We start from the raw sequence: 18642 nt of genomic DNA on the forward strand, positions 1-18642 counted from the left end.
AAATGTAAAACAACAAGACAACAGCAACAAAAAATATTTCTACTTACATTTCCTTATGTAAAATTGTACTTTTTTCCACATTTATTTAGCTATATATTTATTTGTGTCTATATTTATATATTTCCATTTATTTATTATCAAATTGATGCATTTCTATTTCTGCGTTTCTGTCCATATTGTAATGGACAAAGCAACGAGCTGGTTAAGTATAACTGCATGTACAGTAGGCTATACAGGGTGATCATACAAGTTTACTGATTTTTGAACAATGTGACAATTCAGATGCTTAAAATAAAACTCACCTTCAAACCTTTTGATTAAGTAAGAAATGACATCTGCTAGAAAACGTTTCTCCGTTTAGAAATATTTAAGGACTTTATAAATTTCCAATGGCTATTAAACTGCAGGTGGCGCTGTTGTGACAGGCTTCAGTGCAATTAAGTCAGAGCTTCATGAGCATTATTCTTCTTATCCTAGTAGAGTGAACCAGTTCTTTCAGCAAATCAGAAAAGTGCAACTTATTTATTCATGAGCCAAGGCTTCACATATTAATAGTAAAATCTTAACACAGGAATGTAAGTGGCGAACCAGATAACACAGACAGACATTCACATTAGAAACATTTACCATTAATTAAAAAGACCATTGGAATATTACTTTTACAATTAGGTATCTTTAAAAGTATGATTTCAAAAAATAAAACGGAGCTTGACTCTCGGGAAAGCTGTAAGTTATTTCTGGATAGCCTAAGTCTTTTGATCATGGACTTAATATTATATACAGGTCTGTAATTTAATAAATTTGGCCTTAACAAAAAAGGAAGAAATCATTTTGTTATTCCTTTGGGCAACATTTTTACTCATTCAGCATTGATCGTTACTGTAGCTAATACAAAAAGTCTTGAGTAATTTGTTACATTTTTTATAGATTTACTGCATAAACAGATGTCATGCAGTGATAACACTTTTTTTCAGTTTACAAGGAACGACCATTTTTACGGAGATTTTTTATGGGCTGTGTCTACTGATTATCATGTGTTTTCTGGTAAGCTCATTTAAAGATATTTCTCACATCTTTTTTGTCTTTTTTAATCTGGCAGTATTTTTTTCTAAGTCTCCTAACTCTTCAAAGGGCAGATACAATCAGTAATGCTGGATCAACATCAGTAACGAGATCGATGACCAGGCTGGAGGACCCAACACTGTCTTTAAATTCAATCTGGGACCTCATTTCACCACATACCCTCTGGATTTCTACACCCATCGAGTGCTGAGGATCCGCAAAGCTGTTCTAGCATTGTTACAGCGGGCGCCTGACACTACCGTTATCATCAAGACTGTCAACACTGGCTGTAAGGTAAGCTTATACAACATCATGTGTTCAAGAAGACCACTCATTTCTTATAAGTTTAGGGTTGATATTGGATTGAGTCTTTAAGTGCAAACAAAGTAAGTGAACAATAGTGAATCAAGTCAGATTCGTTTCCGCGAACCGGTTCTTTTCAGACAGTTCGGCTCACTGAATCAGTTCAAAAAGCCAATTCATCGGTTCCTGACGCCGTCAAACAATGTTGCTACACTTCTCTTTTCTAACAACTCAGTGTCATGTTGTATCCATAAAACATTTAAATAGAGTCATCTGTGTCAACACATAGTGAAACATTCAAATAAAAAGTTATTGCGTGAACGCATATTGCCTATTGCCCTAGTGAAAAAAACAGTATATGCTCGTAGCTATGTTTTGATGCTGCGATGCCGGTTGTTTTGTTGCTGGTTTGCTGGTTTATGCTGGTCATGTTGCTGGTCAAGGCTGGTCAAGTCGCTGGTCATTTGTAGCTGAGGCCCATGCAATGTCCTGCATAGCTTAGCTGTAACCTGCCCCAACACACTTGCCTGGAAGTGAAAAAATCCTGAGGATGATTAAAAGGTTCAGGTGTGTTTAATTAGTATAAACTGTAAATTAGAATAGACTGCAGCAGAAAGTGCAACAAAGCAGCTGATCATCACCTGTCACCTATGTAAAGTTTAAAGTGCCATAAGTACAAAGAAGTACAAACAAACTTCAGACTTTATAGGCCATTATAGTTGTAGTTAATAGCAAATTCCAGGGCTCAGTTAAATGGCAGAGCCTCTCTCTAACTGCAAAAGTAAAGAAAGGTTTGCTATATTTTGAATGGATCTTGTCGGACTATCACCAAAAATGGGAGCTGGTGTATAGAAACACATAACACTTTATTTCTTGTTACACATCAGTATAATTTCACTCCAAGTAAGACGAATTGAAAGGGCATAATAAAATACACATAGGCAGGACAGTTGTGAACACAATACTTACAGTACATCCTTTACACAAACATCTCTGTGTTTTTCTGAATGTGTTTCTTCATTTGCGTACATCTTTTTGAACTGTACTGTATAGCTTTGTGTTGCGATTAGGGCCGGTGTGGTTCACCTGCCACCCTTACGATAGTTGCTTAAGAATGGAACTTAGTGTCTCCAAGAAACTGTCTTTAGGTAACCACATTTGCATAAAGAAAAGAACACCATGTTGGATGTTGCTAGAATTATCTGTACTGCTAACTTATCAGAACGTCAATATGAATCCTGGTCTTTATTGAGCATACTGGTCTCTCTGTGGGGATTATGTGTAATTCCCCGACCACACACACAAAATCCCTTCCCATTAATGGTTAGTGAGTCGGACTTGTGATCCAAAGGTCACTGGTTCAAGTCTCAGTACTGGCAGGAATTATAAGTGGGGGTAGTGAATGAACAACATTGTGCTATACATTATGTAGGCTGTGTGTAGTCCAATGTAAAGTACTAACTAATGATGACATTGCAAAATTGACAAATTAAAGTCAATATAAAAATGTATAGATATTCTGTACAGATATTTTATTTGTGATGTACAGAAAGGTGAATTGTAATGTTGTTTGTTTACATAATCAAGTAATTAAATTATAATGTTATTACTGCCATTATGAACAATATAATGATATAAATCTCTAAAATTTTGTTTCTCTCTAAGAATTAAATTTATAATAAAACAAATATTTTCTTTAGTGGGGTCTGAGTCAAAGTACCCAAATATAATATTTCTCATTTGTAAAGAAAACTCTGGCAAAATCTTTAATTTAACAAAAGCACGAATATCATACCAAAACTCCTGAGTGTAGTGACATGACCAAAACAAATGTTCCACAGTTTCATCGGCGTTCAAACAAAAGGAACATGTTAGCTCTACATCAGCTCTAAACCTTTGGATAAATTTCTTGACAGGATAAAACCTATGAATCAGTTTAAAAGACACTTCTTTCACTTTATTTGTAAGAAAGAATTTTTGCTGTAGTGACCAGATTTTTTTCCAATTAAGATTTCCAAATAAATTGTTCCAAAAAAAGGTAACATGTGAAGTAGAAATTAGATTCTCAAGAAATAATGATCTTATTTTAAAATTTTTGTTTCTTGATGTGGAAAAACAAATTTGGCCAACAGGAGTGTCACAGGGATTGATAAGAGATGCATTAACTGTTGAAGAATAGTTTTTAAGAAGCATACACAAACCAGAAGGAATAGCTCCCATAACTACAGCGAATTCTTTTGGAGTTACAGGTATTTGGTATCTGGAAAGAAATTCTGAATACCTGAGCAAAAGGCCTTGATTGTTAAACAACTGTTGTACGAGAACCAAACCATTACTAAACCAGTTATCATAATATAGAGATTTATTCTTAAATAAAATATTCTTATTGTTCCAAATAAAACACCTCTGTGGCGAAAAGTTGTGTTTATAAATTAAAGTCCATGCTAGGAGAGCCTGTCGATGAAAGTTGGAAAGTTTGATTGGGAGTTTGGATACATCATAATTACACATTAAGAGAAAATGAAGACCACCAAGCTGTGAAAAAAATAAGGTGAGGAAAAGCATTCCAAATAGAAGTTGGTTTAGATAGGTATTGTTTCAGCCAATTAATTTTAAATGTATTGTTAAGGGAATCAAAATCAATGAAATTCAAACCACCGTTTTTATAGGAATTCAGTATGACAGATTTTTTTATATAATGAGTTTTGTTTTTCCACAAAAATTTTATTAAGACCTCATTAATTAGTTTACATGTGGGTTTATCCACAAAGAGAGATTGAGCTGCGTATGCCAAACGAGATAAACCTTCTGCCTTAGTAAGCAATGTTCTGCCTTTTAAAGACAAATCTCTTTGGAGCCAGCAATTGCATCTTCTTTGTGTTTTTGTGATAATAGGTTTAAAGTTGGCAGAGCACCTATATTCTTCTTTAGTTATTTGTATCCCAAGATATGTTAGACTATTTTTGACAGCAATACCCTCAATTGAGGCAACAGAGCAATTTTTAAGTGAAAGCAATTCACATTTATTAATATTCAAATTTAACCCTGAAGCCTCAGAAAAGGGTTGGAGAATACTCAATGCTACAGGGACTTGTGAAGAGTCATACAAAAATAAAGCTGTGTCGTCTGCTAATTGACTTATTAAAATTTTGGTGTTTCCAATTGTAATACCCTTTAAGTGGCTACTATTAATATGCATACTAAGGAACTGTGTTGCAATTAAGAATAAATATGGGGAAACCGGACATCCTTGTCTGACTCCTCGATTTAAAAAGAATCTAGGTGATGTACCATTACTTAGTTTAATTGAACTGTTTCCATTTATGTATAACATTTTAACCATTCTACAAAACAAATCGCCAAAGCCAATTTTTTCAAGAGCCTGAAATAAAAAAGCGTGTTCCAATGTATCAAAAGCTTTGTAATAATCTAGAAAAAGAATGAAGCCATCACTATTAATAAAATCTGAATAATCCATCATATCTAATACTAGCCGTATGTTATTAGAAATATGCCTTTTCTGCATGAACCCTGACTGTGTTTCGTCAATGATGGAATTCAACACATGCTTTAATCTTTTTGCCAAAACTGAAGCTAATATTTTATAATCATTGTTCAATAGTGTGATTGGACGCCAATTATCTAAGAAGAGAGGATCTTTTTTTGGTTTCGGAATAAGAGTTATCAGACCTTGGCATAACGTTGCTGGAAGAACCATCTTCTCTATACTTTCTTCATAGACTTTTAATAAAAAAGGAGCTATAAAGTGACTAAACAGCTTATAAAATTCTGAGCTAAGTCCATCTGTCCCAGGAGATTTGTTGGATTTTAAAGCGTTAATAGCTTCCTCAATCTCTTTTAAAGTGATCGATGCATCACAAAAAAAGCTGATCTGAAACACTCAACTGTTTTATGTTAGGTAACGTCTGAAAAAAATTATTCATATGTTTTGGGGATAATTTGGAAGCATATAAATCGCAGTAAAATTGGGCACAGAACTTTGCAATACATCTAGAGTCCTCAGTAATACTGCCATCAACCATAAGTTTTTTAATTTGGTTATTTTTAGCTTGTTCTCTTTCCAATCTGAAAAAATATGCAGAATTTTGTTCGCCCTCCTCAATCCACCTCCTACGCGATCTAATAAATGCCCCTTCAGCTTTTTGTTTATATAAATTATCTAATTTATGCTGTAAATCTGCAAGCTCTGCTTTTTCACAGGCAAGTAAATTATCTAAATTTTTAGACAACAGATTTGTGATTCTATATATACCACTGTTTTCATCTAGTTTTTTCTTTTTTGCCAAATCACTACTAAATTTTCTGATATATTTGCCAATTTCATACTTGGTAAATTCCCAATAACTGCTATATCTGCTCTCCTCTCTAGCTTTCTTCCAGTTATTTTGAATTATCTTAATAATTTCATCTTTCACCTCATCATAAAGAAGAACTGAATTGTTAATTTTCCAATAAGAAGAAAATCCACACATATTATCAGCGCAGCATTTCAGGAGCGACTGCACCAGGCTGTGATGACGTCACAGCTTCTCATGATTGGCCACATTCACCACATGACGATGATCACGAGTGTTTCGTGCTTCAATCCATATAATTGCATAACAAATCAATTTGCATGCCATTTCGTAAATAGTTTACGATCTTTTGACTGCAGTACATTTTTTTTCCCTTAAATTCTTTATATTGGATTTGTGCATAAGTTTATTATTGTACTTATTATATACACATGTATTGTAATTCAAAAGTATTGTCATTCAGTGTTTTTTGTAGAACTGGGATAGATTCCAACAATTAAGGTTTACACGACTGTTGAACATGCAATATAAAAACTTATTTGTATTTGTACTATAAACACAAAACAAGTAACTTACTCTCCAACAGCAATTACAGCTAATTATTTATTGTTTACAGAAGCCTAACATAACACCACTAAACAAAACATAATTTGATTAAGTATAAGCTTGATTTGTAAAACAGTATTTGTTCAGTTACTTTAAAATGAAATGATTTACACATGCATTATATTGTTTAGAAACTTACCGTCGTTGTTCATTCTGCTGCATTTCTTCTAACAAAAAAGGTATTTCTATAGCTTCCAGTTCATCTGCAATAAAGTAGGCAAACGCCACGTGATCTGCCATGTTTGAGGAAACAACGAGATCCCCAACGTGTCCGACTTGACGGCTCCGTTTTCAGCTCCTCCCCGACTGCTTTCGGCTAATCTCGCCGATCGGTCTGCGCAGCGCAGCATGAGCTCGAACACACCTATTGTCTTTCTGTCACGTGGAGGCAAGAGTTTGTTAATCTCTTCAGTAAGTGTTGTAATGCAAGCATCATACATAATATCAACTTTTTATTTACGTCAACATCTTGGAAATAAAATGAGCTCTCATTTAACACAACAACATTGGGTATGCATATTGTTGCTCTAACAGCAATACTCAAATAATTGTCCTTCCAAACTTGTAATGTAAATGTAATTCGTGATGCGCACTCGTATGCGTTCGTCAACGGGGCAGAGGGAGAATGTGCGTGAGGAATGTGAGAGGAGGGGGACACTGGAGGTCCAAAGGGTCATGAGAGTCACGCTGGATGGATCTTGTGAGCCCTGCAGGCTGGACGTGTCAATGTAAATCTGTCTTTCCGTGTTTACTCGATTACCAATTTATGTATAGCTGGTCACCAGTTACACTGACCATCTGTGGCTAGTCTCAGAAAAGGGGGAGCATTGTAAATTAGTCTTTTACTTTGTTTTCCTTGCATGGGTTTGACTGCAGCTAGTAAAGAAGGTGACGATAAAGCATGTTGTGGCTTCACGTGGTCCCAGCAGAGAACAAGAGTCCTCTGTCCTCCTTATATGATTAGTTTATCGCTGGTTCACCCCTGGGGTGAGAAGTCAGTGTCGGGCAGGAACTGGTCAAGACACACTGGCGTCATGTAAACTCCCAATCTTTTTTTATGGTCGTCCCAAATGGCTCACAGAAGACTCTGAGTTGTTCTCTTCTCTGAGGCCTTACACTACACACCAAGTGAAATATTTCAGGCCTTTATTTGTTTCAATTTTAATGATTATGGATTAAAGATAAAAAAAAAACCCAAATCCAGTATTTCACAAAATTAGAATATCATGACAAAGTTCAACGCTGTAGGCTCCCTGTGTCCCAATCTAGTCAGCTAATTAACGCAAAACACCTGCAAAGGTTTCCTCAGCCTTTAAATTGTCTCAGTCTGGCTTAGTAGGCTTCAGAATCATAGGGAAGACTGCTGACTTGACAGTTATGCAGAAGACCATCATTGACACCCTCCATAAGGAGGAAAAGTCTCAAAAGGCAATTGCAAAAGAAGCTGGATGCTCACAGAGCGCAGTATCGAAGTATATTAACAGAGTGTTAAGAGGAAGGGAAAAATGTGGCCGGAAAAGGTGCACAAGTGACAGGGATGACCGTAGCCTTGAGAGGATTGTCAAGCAAGGGCGGTTCAGAAATCTGGGGGAGCTTCATAAGGAGTGGACTGAGGCTGGTGTCAGTGCATCAAGAACCACCACATACAGACGTCTGCATGACATGGGCTACAGCTGTAGAATTCCATGCGTCAAGCCACTCCTGAACCAAAAACAACGTCAGAAGTATCTGTGCTGGGCTAAGGAGCTGTGCTGGGCTTTTTTAAAACAGTTTTAAAACAGAAGGACAGCATTTATCTGAAAAAGAAATCTTTTGTAAAATTATAAATGTCTTTATCAACCCTTTTCATCAATGTAAAGCATTGTTGCTAAATAAAAGTATTAATTTCTATAATTTAATAATAATAATAAAATAATACTACTAATAATAAATGTTTCTTGAAATTAACAATCAATAATGCAGAAATTAACAATCAATAAATGCAATTAATAAATCAAACTAAATAGCATATACAAAATACTTGGCACCATACTGCTAATGTAAAATTGGGGAAATTATTTTTGACATTAATCTTTTCCATGACATAAACCAAAAAGCATTAAGTAACATTCATTTACATTAGGTTACATTCATTCTCCTTGCAGACATTGTCAAAAGATAGCCTACATGTTTGATATTTTTGTGTGCGTAGTTGGCAGCATGAAGAATGTGTCTGTTCGTAGCATGCACAAATGACATCAATCTTTGGTTGAAATTTAAACTCATAATTCACAATTTTAAGAAAGAATTGTGATGAATCAGAAAGTTGACTACGTAAGCAATAACTGACAATGGGCCACTGAAATATTAAAAACTAATGCCTTTGGCAGATGTGTATTATTTTTCAATAACTCAAAGTATTGTGATTCTTTTCTCAAGATTCAGTTTTTAAAGTTTTAATACAGTAGTCAACATTTGAAGTGGAAGCTAATCAAAGTTGTCCTAAGACAAGAATGAGTATTGTTTTAGTTTTAGGGCAACTTTAATGAAAAGTTTTGATCCACTTCAAATGCTGACTACTGTAGTTGATAAATAGTTTGTATTTGTTTACTTAGCGTCTTAGGTACATTTTTTGTTTCATTTGCTGTTGAAAGACCTTAACTGAAATAACTGAAATATTTTGGTGAATCCTGGAAATACTTCACAGCTGTGCGTTTACTGGAAAACAGTTGCACACCTTGAAATTTTCAAAAAACAATCACAATTAAGCATTCAACAGCCCTGTGAGATAAGTAAGGAATTACATCTGGTTTATTTTTATGAATACACACCTGAAGTATGCAGCCATGAAGCTCAAACATGGAGTTAATATTTTCTAATAAATCAATGCAGGGAAAATCTTCGACCAATATATACCTGCTGCTATTTAGTGTTCTCACTGAATTTATTATGATCATGGTTTTTAGTTTAGTAATATATGGCATTATACCTCAGACGATTTAAGCATGACTCCTGCAAAGACACAACTTTTGATTAATAATCATTCACTGTGTATTTTGTAGGTTTTATGGTCTTGAAGTTCACTAGTCAAAAAAGCAGTTTTTTTTTGTTTTTTTTTTTATTGTTGTGGGTCCCATATTATAATATTTTAATTATTAATTCTGTACCATTTCAATGTAATTTTATGTCCAAAAGCATAAAAAAATGCATGGTTAAGATTCTAACACTAGCACAATGCAAGTCAAAATTACCAGTTTAGGTCAATTTTGCCAAACTCAAAATACCCTTTTTTTTTTTTTTTAACAGAACTTACTTTCAGCATTTACTTATCCTGTAGATGTAACAGGAAAAATGTCAAGAGAAATGTCATCCTGGTTTACACACTCCGGTTCCAGCCGGCTTTTACTTGATTGATGTGTGGACGTCTTCTGTCCGCAGCTCCTGCCATTTTACAGCCCAAGCGACAACAGAGTGCCTGAAAGACAAACACATTGTAACGAGACTCTTGAGAAGCGTGATAGATCCAGATGCGAGCTTTATTGAACACAACGTAGTCAAGACAGGCAAGGTCGATCTCCAAACAAACAGTAATACGAAGGCAAGCGTAATCCAGTAAAACAGGCAATAGGTCAGAATACCGGTGAGCAGTCCAAAGTGACAAATGAACAAGGCTATGAAACCAGACAAAAACTATGGCAATGAAACAAGACAAAACTATGGCAAAAAACAAGGTAAAACTATGACAAAGAAACAAAACCGTGGAAATAACAAAAACAAGGCAATGAGACAGGATAAACGCTTGGTAGAGTCCGCACAGGCAAAACAATACTTCGCAAAGCCTGTTTGGTATAGGCCTCCTTAAATGGCCACCAAACAGGAAGTAACCAGAGAAGCAGCAATGGGAGCGGTAACAGTCAGTCAATGGGTGAGGGCTCCCTCTGCTGGCATGGCATTACAGAATCCCCCCCTCTAGGAGTGACTCCTGGTGCTCAAAACTACAACATTCCAGGAGGGTGGGGGAACAGAGGCAAAACAGGGGGTGGGACAGAGGGCCAGGTCCGTGCAGAGGAGGTGGGCCTGGATCGTGGAGCGGAGACAGACAGTGAAGCACTGGAGGACCTGGGCCCTGGAACAGTGGCAGATCGTGGAACCTTGGAGGAGCAGGGCCGTGGAGCTGCGGTAGACAATGGAACCTTGGAGGACCTGGACCGTGGAGCTGTGGCAGACAGCGGAACCCTGGAGGACCTGGGCCGTGGGAAAGTGGTAGACAGTGAAACCTTGGAGGACCTGGGCCGTGGAGCAATGGCAGACAGTGGAACACTGGAGGGCCTAGGCCATGGAGCAGTAGCAGACAGTGGAATCGTGGAGGACCTGGGCCGTGGAGCAATGGCAGACAGTGTAACACTGGAGGGCCTGGGCCGTGGAGCGGTAGCAGACAGTGGAACCTTGGAGGACCTGGGCCGTGGAGAAATGGCAGACAGTGTAACACTGGAGCAGAAGTCCACCATGTTTGATTCGGAGGAGCCTGGAGCCATGGTGGAGCAGGGAGAGCAGGCAGCCATAGCGGGGCAGGCAGAGCAGGCAGCCATGGCGGGGCAGGCAGAGCAGGCAGCCATGGCGGGGCAGGCAGAGCAGGAAGCCATGGCGGGGCAGGCAGAGCAGACAGAGCAGGGAGCCATGGCGAGGTAGGCAGAGCAGGCATAACAGGGAGCCATAGCGGGACAGCCAGAGCAAGCAGAGCAGACAGGAGCAAAGATATCCACAGTGGAACTAGTGACATCCATAGCAGAGCATAGGGTTCATGATTAGCCTTCTTGGCCATGACATGGCAGGCAGAGAGTTCATGATTGGCCTCCTTGGCCGTGACATGATGAGCAGAGAGTTCATGACTGGCCTCCTTGGCCGTGACATGGCAGGCAGAGAGTTCATGATTGTTATGAATGTATGTCTGTTTTAATGTTGTTGGTTTACATTGTGTAATTGTACATTGTGTTATTGCTGTTATGTCCCCACCGATGCCCTTGCTTATGTAAGAAATGACATCTGCTAGAAAAAGAAAAGAATTCTCCATTTAGGAGCATTTTCAGTTGTGTAAATATAGGATGTTGTAGCCTATTTTCTACAGCTACGTTCAACTTTACACAAGCAGGTGGTGCTGTTGCTGGCTTTACAGTCAGGGGAAAGCCAGTGTTTTATGAACACTTGTTTCTCCATCCGTAGCATAATCCATTCCCTTCCTTCAGCAAATCAGAGACGTCATGTAAACTAATTCATATTCACCTGCTTCACATAGGAACAATTCTTAACACGTAGGTAGGTGGGACAAACTGATAAACACGGAAACACACAGACGTGTCATTAGAAACATATGAAAACACCACTGGACTATTACTTATAATATATGCCTTCAAAAAATAAAAATGGGACTTGAAACTCGGGACCAACACTGTAAGTTATTTCTGAATGCTTCTAAATATTAATAGGACAATCACAGATGGCACATAACTGGCTTATAGCACATAAGCTGCTTTAACTTTTTACTTTGGTCTCACCAAAAAAAAAAAAGAAACAAAAAAAAAAATATATATATATAATTAGAAATTAATTTGTTGCTGCTTTGGGCAACATTTTTCCTCAGCACTGATATTTACTAAAAAAAGTTCTCAACATAAACTAAATTGTTTATAACCATAGTAGATTTAATGAAGTGACAACATATTGTATTTTCAGTTCACAGGGAAAGATCATGTTTACGGAGGTTTTTTACTGGGCTGTGTCTACTGGTAATCATTTGTTTTCTTGTAAGTTCATCAAAAGATATATTTTTCACAACTGCATATTTTAAATGGCAGCTAATTTCAGTTGTTAATTTTACTTCTTAGTGCTAAATCCTGTTCTGTACGCAGTTCAGTAATTTACAAATACAGTGTTTTATGCAGTCTGTGTAACCAAATTGAACAACTAGTTGTTAATGATGTATTTAAACATATCAAAGTTTTGTCTTTTTTTCTGTATGCAGGGTGCAATAAATCACAGGGAACAAGGAATGTATTGAATTATTTGTGTTTTCAGGTCTGGCTTTAAAAAAAAGCCACATACCAAAATACCATGACCTGCACCTGCCTATGTTTTTAACTCCATGCCTAAACACACTGTAAAATTAGGAGTGACCGACAGATTCATGCACAATGGTATTTGCTTTTTTTTATTTAATGTAATTATACAAGGACCAAAGACTTGTTCAACTAAACCACCGACGACAGAGCTGTCGTGTTTTATATTTGAAAGGTTGCCTTTCAGAGCGCACTCTCGAAGTGTTGCCACATCCACCTATTTCAAGAAATGCTTATTAAGCATCTTGGCATGTTGTTTGGACTCTGCCCATAAAGCAATCAATTTTATGGTGTTTACAAAGTAGGAAGGTGCAACACCTTTGGATTTAAATGTATTACAGCTGTGTTCTTACTAAGAACAAACTTAGCAAACTAAGATTTGGTAACACTAATGAGTCATTTTAATGAGTGACTATTGAGTGATTTCTTGGAACACAACAAGGTTTCATACATTTCTGTAAATGTGGTTGTTACTAACTACATTTTTCAGAAAATTTTGTAGAATGTAGTTGTCATTCTTGTAATTTACTGAACTGTGTGTGTACAGAACAGGCTTAATCAATAAAAGGTGAAATGACAACTGAATTTAGCTGCAGTCTGTGTGTGGCCTCAATAAGAACCCAAAACCCACAAATACACTAAGCAAATATGACAAATAAAAAGACACAAATTACAAACCATTTTCATGTTTTAACCACAATATTACATTTTATCATCTATGTAAAGCACGGTTTCTTTCTCCCACTCAATATATACAAATACACACACAAACACTCTGAAAAAAAACACATCAATAAAATAGTTAATCAGCTGGAAAGCTACCTGACATTTCTCGCTAGTGAGGTAATAACATTACTGTTCTTGAAGCAGTTAAACTTAAAATTTTGCTGTTTCCGAGCACTGTTGAGAGACACACAGAATTCACTCTAATCTCTATCTAATGACTGCTTAAAGGCAACCCTGGGTATTAAGACTTGTATGGCTTAATATAATGTAAATGATGTGTCTTACTGAAATATGTAGTAAAAAAAAAAACCCATGAAATATTTACATTATTTAAAAATGCACATCATTTTATACATATTTTGGACTATGGAGGGCACCATTATTTTGCCATCTTTGCCAGGAAAGCAAAGGAAAATTAAGAAAAACAGGCCACTTCTCAATACCAAAAAATGATTAACTATTATTTCACTAAAGAAAAACAGGCATTACAAAAAAAAAAAAATTTTGGAGAAAACAAAAAAAAAAAGCATTATTTTACCAAGTGCAACCAATGCCATCATGTCAAATAATGGTGCCCCCATAGTCCAAAATATGTATAAAATTGTGTGGATTTTTTAAATAATGTAAATCTTTCATACGTTTTACGACATATTTCAATGAGACCTAATTTATGTTATATTAAGCCATACAAGTCTTAGTACCCAGGGTTCCCTTTACTTGTGCTTGTACTTGTGTTTGCGCTCTGGAGAGCATCAAACTATTTTTTTTTAATTCATTCCCACATTTATTTATACATGTAGTTGTGGAGTCAAGACGATTTAAATAAATAATTCACTCTCTAATAAAAACAATTACCAGCTGCTTTTGAAAAGGCATACTAAACTTTTACTTTTTTTAATAATCACGATTATTCCCACCTGATATTAAAGTTTTTAATAATACTTTTATACTACAATCATTTCACATTCAATCTTCAAATTAATGTAGAAACAACAAAGTATATTTTTAATATTTGTTTAATGCCATCTTTTTTTTTTTTTTTAAAATGATTGACAGTCTGACTGATGTTGCTATGATTTTTTTCCCTTTTAATATTTAACCATTGACTATAGCCATTCAACATTACAGTATAATTGAGAGATATCAATTTAACATTTATTACACATTTAAAAATTACTTCTAATTCAAGTGAACTTAAAACAATCTTCACATAAACCCCTTTACTATAGTAAATGTCATATGCCCATACCTGTGCCCTTTAGCAATAAAATATAGCCAAATTAAAGATATCAAACCCTGTTCCTGGAGATCCTTTATTTTTTTTTTTTTAGTTCTTTGATTAATCAGACATGCCTGTCTGTAATTATAAAGTATTTTGAGATCCTAATTACCTTTATCTCACTTCCTATATAAAGTTGACAAGCAGTGTGACCCCACTTTAAATTTGATCGCAAATAAATGAAAACTAATGATTTTGAATCCTGTCTTTCCTCTCTTTTTTTGTAGCTTAGTGTGTTAAACTGCTTAACTGGTGACATAACGACGACACACTGCCTCAGATTTCACATTTCCTGACACACAACGGATGAGATGCGTGATAAAACAAGGTCCTTTCCAAAATTTTACGCGGGAGCACGTTTGCGTGGAGTTTGCATTTGAAAGCTGAGGATGTTTACGCCTACATCTCATATCACCTGCTGAAATGCTTCTATTAATGTGCATTCTGAATAATAAATTAATTTAACCTGTTTGCAGTCAGTGGGTCTTTCATTAACAATGTTTTTCTCATCCTGTCTTTCCTCTCTTTCTCGCACTTTTTATATGTGCGTTTACATTAAAATACATTTTAAATAAACGATTTCCTTACAAATTAACCATGGGTTAAGTGTTTTAATTTTTATTGTAATCAGGACTGGAAATGACTGATTTCCATCCTCATAATATTGCCAAAGTTTTACATTTCATACATAACCGTGGTTCATTTTCTGTATCTGGGTGGTTAAAAAGATGAATGAATGCACTGGAAATTTCCTTAACCAGAAATAACAATTTTGAACATTTTAGCTAATTAATCTAGACACATATAACATTTCCAAGACATTTGAGTATTACTTAAGAATTTTGGCATAAACGTGAATTACATACACTGAAGTGGATCTTATCTTACACCATGGGTTAAGTGATTTAATTTCATTGTAATTAGGTTGGAAATGGGTTGGTTGGGGACTGAGTCTAGCAGCATTTCAGGGGATGGAGTTTTACTTTTAAATGTAGTGGACTTCCATCTTTTATCCTCATAGTAATCTCAAACGTCATGCACATTTCATATATAAAATAATGGGATTTTCTGCATCTGTGGTTTAAAAATATAAAATATGTCCTGAATTGGAAATTTCCAACCACTGATTGTAATTTCAGGCTATGTACAGTATAGGTTGATCACACATTAAATTTCCAAGACATGTCGAAATTGGGTGAATCTGAACGAACTTATTAAAAAAAAAAAAAAAAAAAATGTTAAAAAAAAAAAAAAAAAAAAAAAAAAAAATTAAACTTCAATAGATCTGACAACACGTTGTGAAAATAAATGCACACCTTAAATCAGAATGAAGCATTTAACAGCCCTGTGATATATTACATTATACATATTATGCTATTTAGTGTCGTTCGTGATTTTCATCTACAAGCATGATTCCTACAAAGACAGATCTTTGTTTATTAATCATTTACTGTGTATTTGTAGGTTGTATGGTCTTACACAGGTAATGAAAGGAAGAAACATCCTTCACCAAGTTTTTTGTCTCAGCACTTTGCAAGACTCTCTAACTCTCCAAACTCCACTTCTCCTCCACAACTCCGTTCAGAAGAGTCAGTTGTAAGCTCATTTTTCTCTGAATTTGGAATCAGTTCAGATGCCTACTCCAGGTTACAGCAGGCTGTTTACTGGGATGGGCCTGACAGATCAATCACAAATGTGTCCATGAGTACTAGTCCAGCCCACACCACATTCATCATTGAGAACCTGAAAGAGAGCTACCAAATTGGTGAGGAACTTTTTGTTACGGTGCACGCGAAGAACTTTGAGAATAAATCCAAGAGTTACGGAGGTGACTTTTTTCAAGCCAAGCTGTTCTGGTCTAAAACTAAGGTCAGTGATTGTTCACATTATTTTACTAGAGCTACTTAGCTGTTGTATTTAAACTCTGTTGTACTGAGAATGTTCCTCTGTCTCAGGCCAGTGTGTTTGGGGAAGTGGTGGACCTGCTCAACGGCTCTTACTCAGTGCGTTTTCTTCTGCCGTGGGTCGGCGAGGCCCAGGTGGCTGTGCGTCTAATTCACTCCAGTGAAGCTGTGCAGGTCCTGAAGCGTCACAGAGATACTGACTCTGACAGAGTGTACTTTAATGGATATTATGAGGGACCAGGACCAAATAAGACCAGGTTAAGTGAAACAGTGACATGTAATGTGAAGTGGGACAAGAATGGACTAGAGCGTATGGGAACTGGAGACTGTTGCTGTGAATACAACGATCCCCGTACTGGAGAAACATGGCGCTGCCAGAGACCCAAAACGCTGCCATGCAGCGCCCTCGTGTACCACTCTATGGGCGGTTATAGAAACCGTCTGACTAATAAGGAAAAGATGTTTATGTGAGATGAAGCTTTATACTTGATTTGTTTAGTGTATTAATGGAAGGCAGTATGACAGACAAACATGTTTTCTTTGGCAGGACGCAAACTAACAAAGGTATCATTGGAGATAAAAGCATCATCAAAATTTTTCATTCCAATGGAAATGAAACTACTGGTATGTTGGTCAATGGTTTCATCCAGAGGAATAGTAGAGTACACAGATGCAGGGAAATGTGTTGCACAAAAGGAATCAATTTTCTGACATTTAGAAAACTTAAGTCTAAATTAAATGAAATGGTCACAGTTTAGTAAACCCAGAGCTTTGTTACATAATTTACTGTTTACATTTACTCGTCCTGCAGATGTAACAGAGAAATGCCGTCCTGGTTTACACACTCCAGTTCCAGCTGGCTTTTACCTGAAAGATGTGTGGACGTCTTTTGTCTGTAGCACCCGCCATTTTACAACCCTAACGACAACAGAGTGCCTGAAAAACAAACACATCTACATGATGGGAGACTCTACTATGAGACAGTGGTTTGAGTTCTTTGTGAAAACAGTACCAAGTGAGATAGAAAGCTGCTTATTGGTTAATTATATATTACCTAGGCCTGTACAGTGTACACAGTAATTGTGTGATCATATATGTTGGTGTCATTCACTGTTTTTTAGCCCTGAAGCAGATGAACCTGCATGTCCAATATCAGTCAGGGCCGCTCATAGCAGTGGATGTGGAGAACAACATTGACTTACACTGGAGGGCTCACGGTGTTCCTCTGCGCACTCGAAAATCAGCAGTTGCTGATCTGCACTACATCAGTAATGAGATCGATGACCAGGCTGGAGGACCCCACACTGTCTTTATATTCAATCTGGGACCTCATTTCACCACGTACCCTCTGGATTTCTACACCCATAGAGTGTTGAGGATCCGCAAAGCTGTTTTAGCATTGTTACAGCGGGCGCCTGACACTACCGTTATTATCAAGACTGTCAACACTGGCTATAAGGTAAGCCTATACACCATGTCCATGTTCAAGAAAACTCTGTTCTTATAAGTTTAGGATTGATATTGTTTTTCTGTTCATAACAGGATATTTTTGGCAGTGACTGGTATTCCCTACAGTTGAACAGAGTTCTGCATTGGGCTTTTCAAGATGTTGGTGTTTATATTCTGGATGTGTGGCAAATGACGGCCTGTCACTACAGCAAAGAAAACATTCATCCAGGCCCTGTCATCATTAAAAATGAGATTGACATTTTACTCTCTTTTATTTGCCCAGTGCATATTGTATCCTGCATTTTCTATTTGACTATTACAAAAAGAACAAAGTCCAGTTATGTTTTGTTATTTTATTCTGATATAACACTAGATAAACTTTTACAATATTCCCTAAAACAGGCATGCATACAAACATAGAAACATGCATAAAGTCTTTAATTATTCATAAAATACAAATGTACTCGCAAATTAGGCTTCAGTGAACATCAGCTAATGTTTTTTTTTTTTTTTTTTAAACAAATGGTTTAGAAAAGATATCAGATGAAATGACTGGTGTCTTTAATTAATCGTACCTTTATGTTCCTTTTGGAGCTCAAAGGTTTGGTTCCCATTTGTCTTCCATTGTATGGGCAAACATTTCTCTATGACAATATCTTAATTTGTCCTCTAAGAGAAAGTCCTACTGGTTTGAGACAGCATAAGGTTGAGTTAAGGATGAGATACTTCTGGACTGATGTTCTTCTTCATCATCTTGGGTCCTCTTCTGCAGTTTTTCCAGTTATTTTAGACACCTCTTTTCTCCATGCAGCTTTGATCCTCTTTTCTGGACTTATTCCAATAAAGTATCTGAAAAATAAAAGGAGAAAAACTTCAGAACATATTCTTCTGTATAATTTGATTTG

General features: G+C 36.4%; 1 protein-coding gene across 1 annotated transcript; it reads left to right on the plus strand.

Moving 5' to 3' along the window:
- Positions 1–1149: 1149 nt before the first annotated feature.
- Positions 1150–18013, plus strand: LOC127159104 (NXPE family member 3-like; the record flags this gene model as incomplete). Its single annotated transcript, XM_051102019.1, has 7 exons — positions 1150–1356; positions 15849–16253; positions 16340–16755; positions 16836–16912; positions 17100–17303; positions 17410–17747; positions 17831–18013. Coding segments are annotated over 7 exons (1830 nt in total), but the record flags the coding sequence as incomplete, so codon positions are not given.
- Positions 18014–18642: the final 629 nt, after the last annotated feature.

The sequence above is a fragment of the Labeo rohita genome, unplaced genomic scaffold (genome assembly GCF_022985175.1).
Source record: "Labeo rohita strain BAU-BD-2019 unplaced genomic scaffold, IGBB_LRoh.1.0 scaffold_191, whole genome shotgun sequence".
NCBI classification, from domain to species: domain Eukaryota; kingdom Metazoa; phylum Chordata; class Actinopteri; order Cypriniformes; family Cyprinidae; genus Labeo; species Labeo rohita.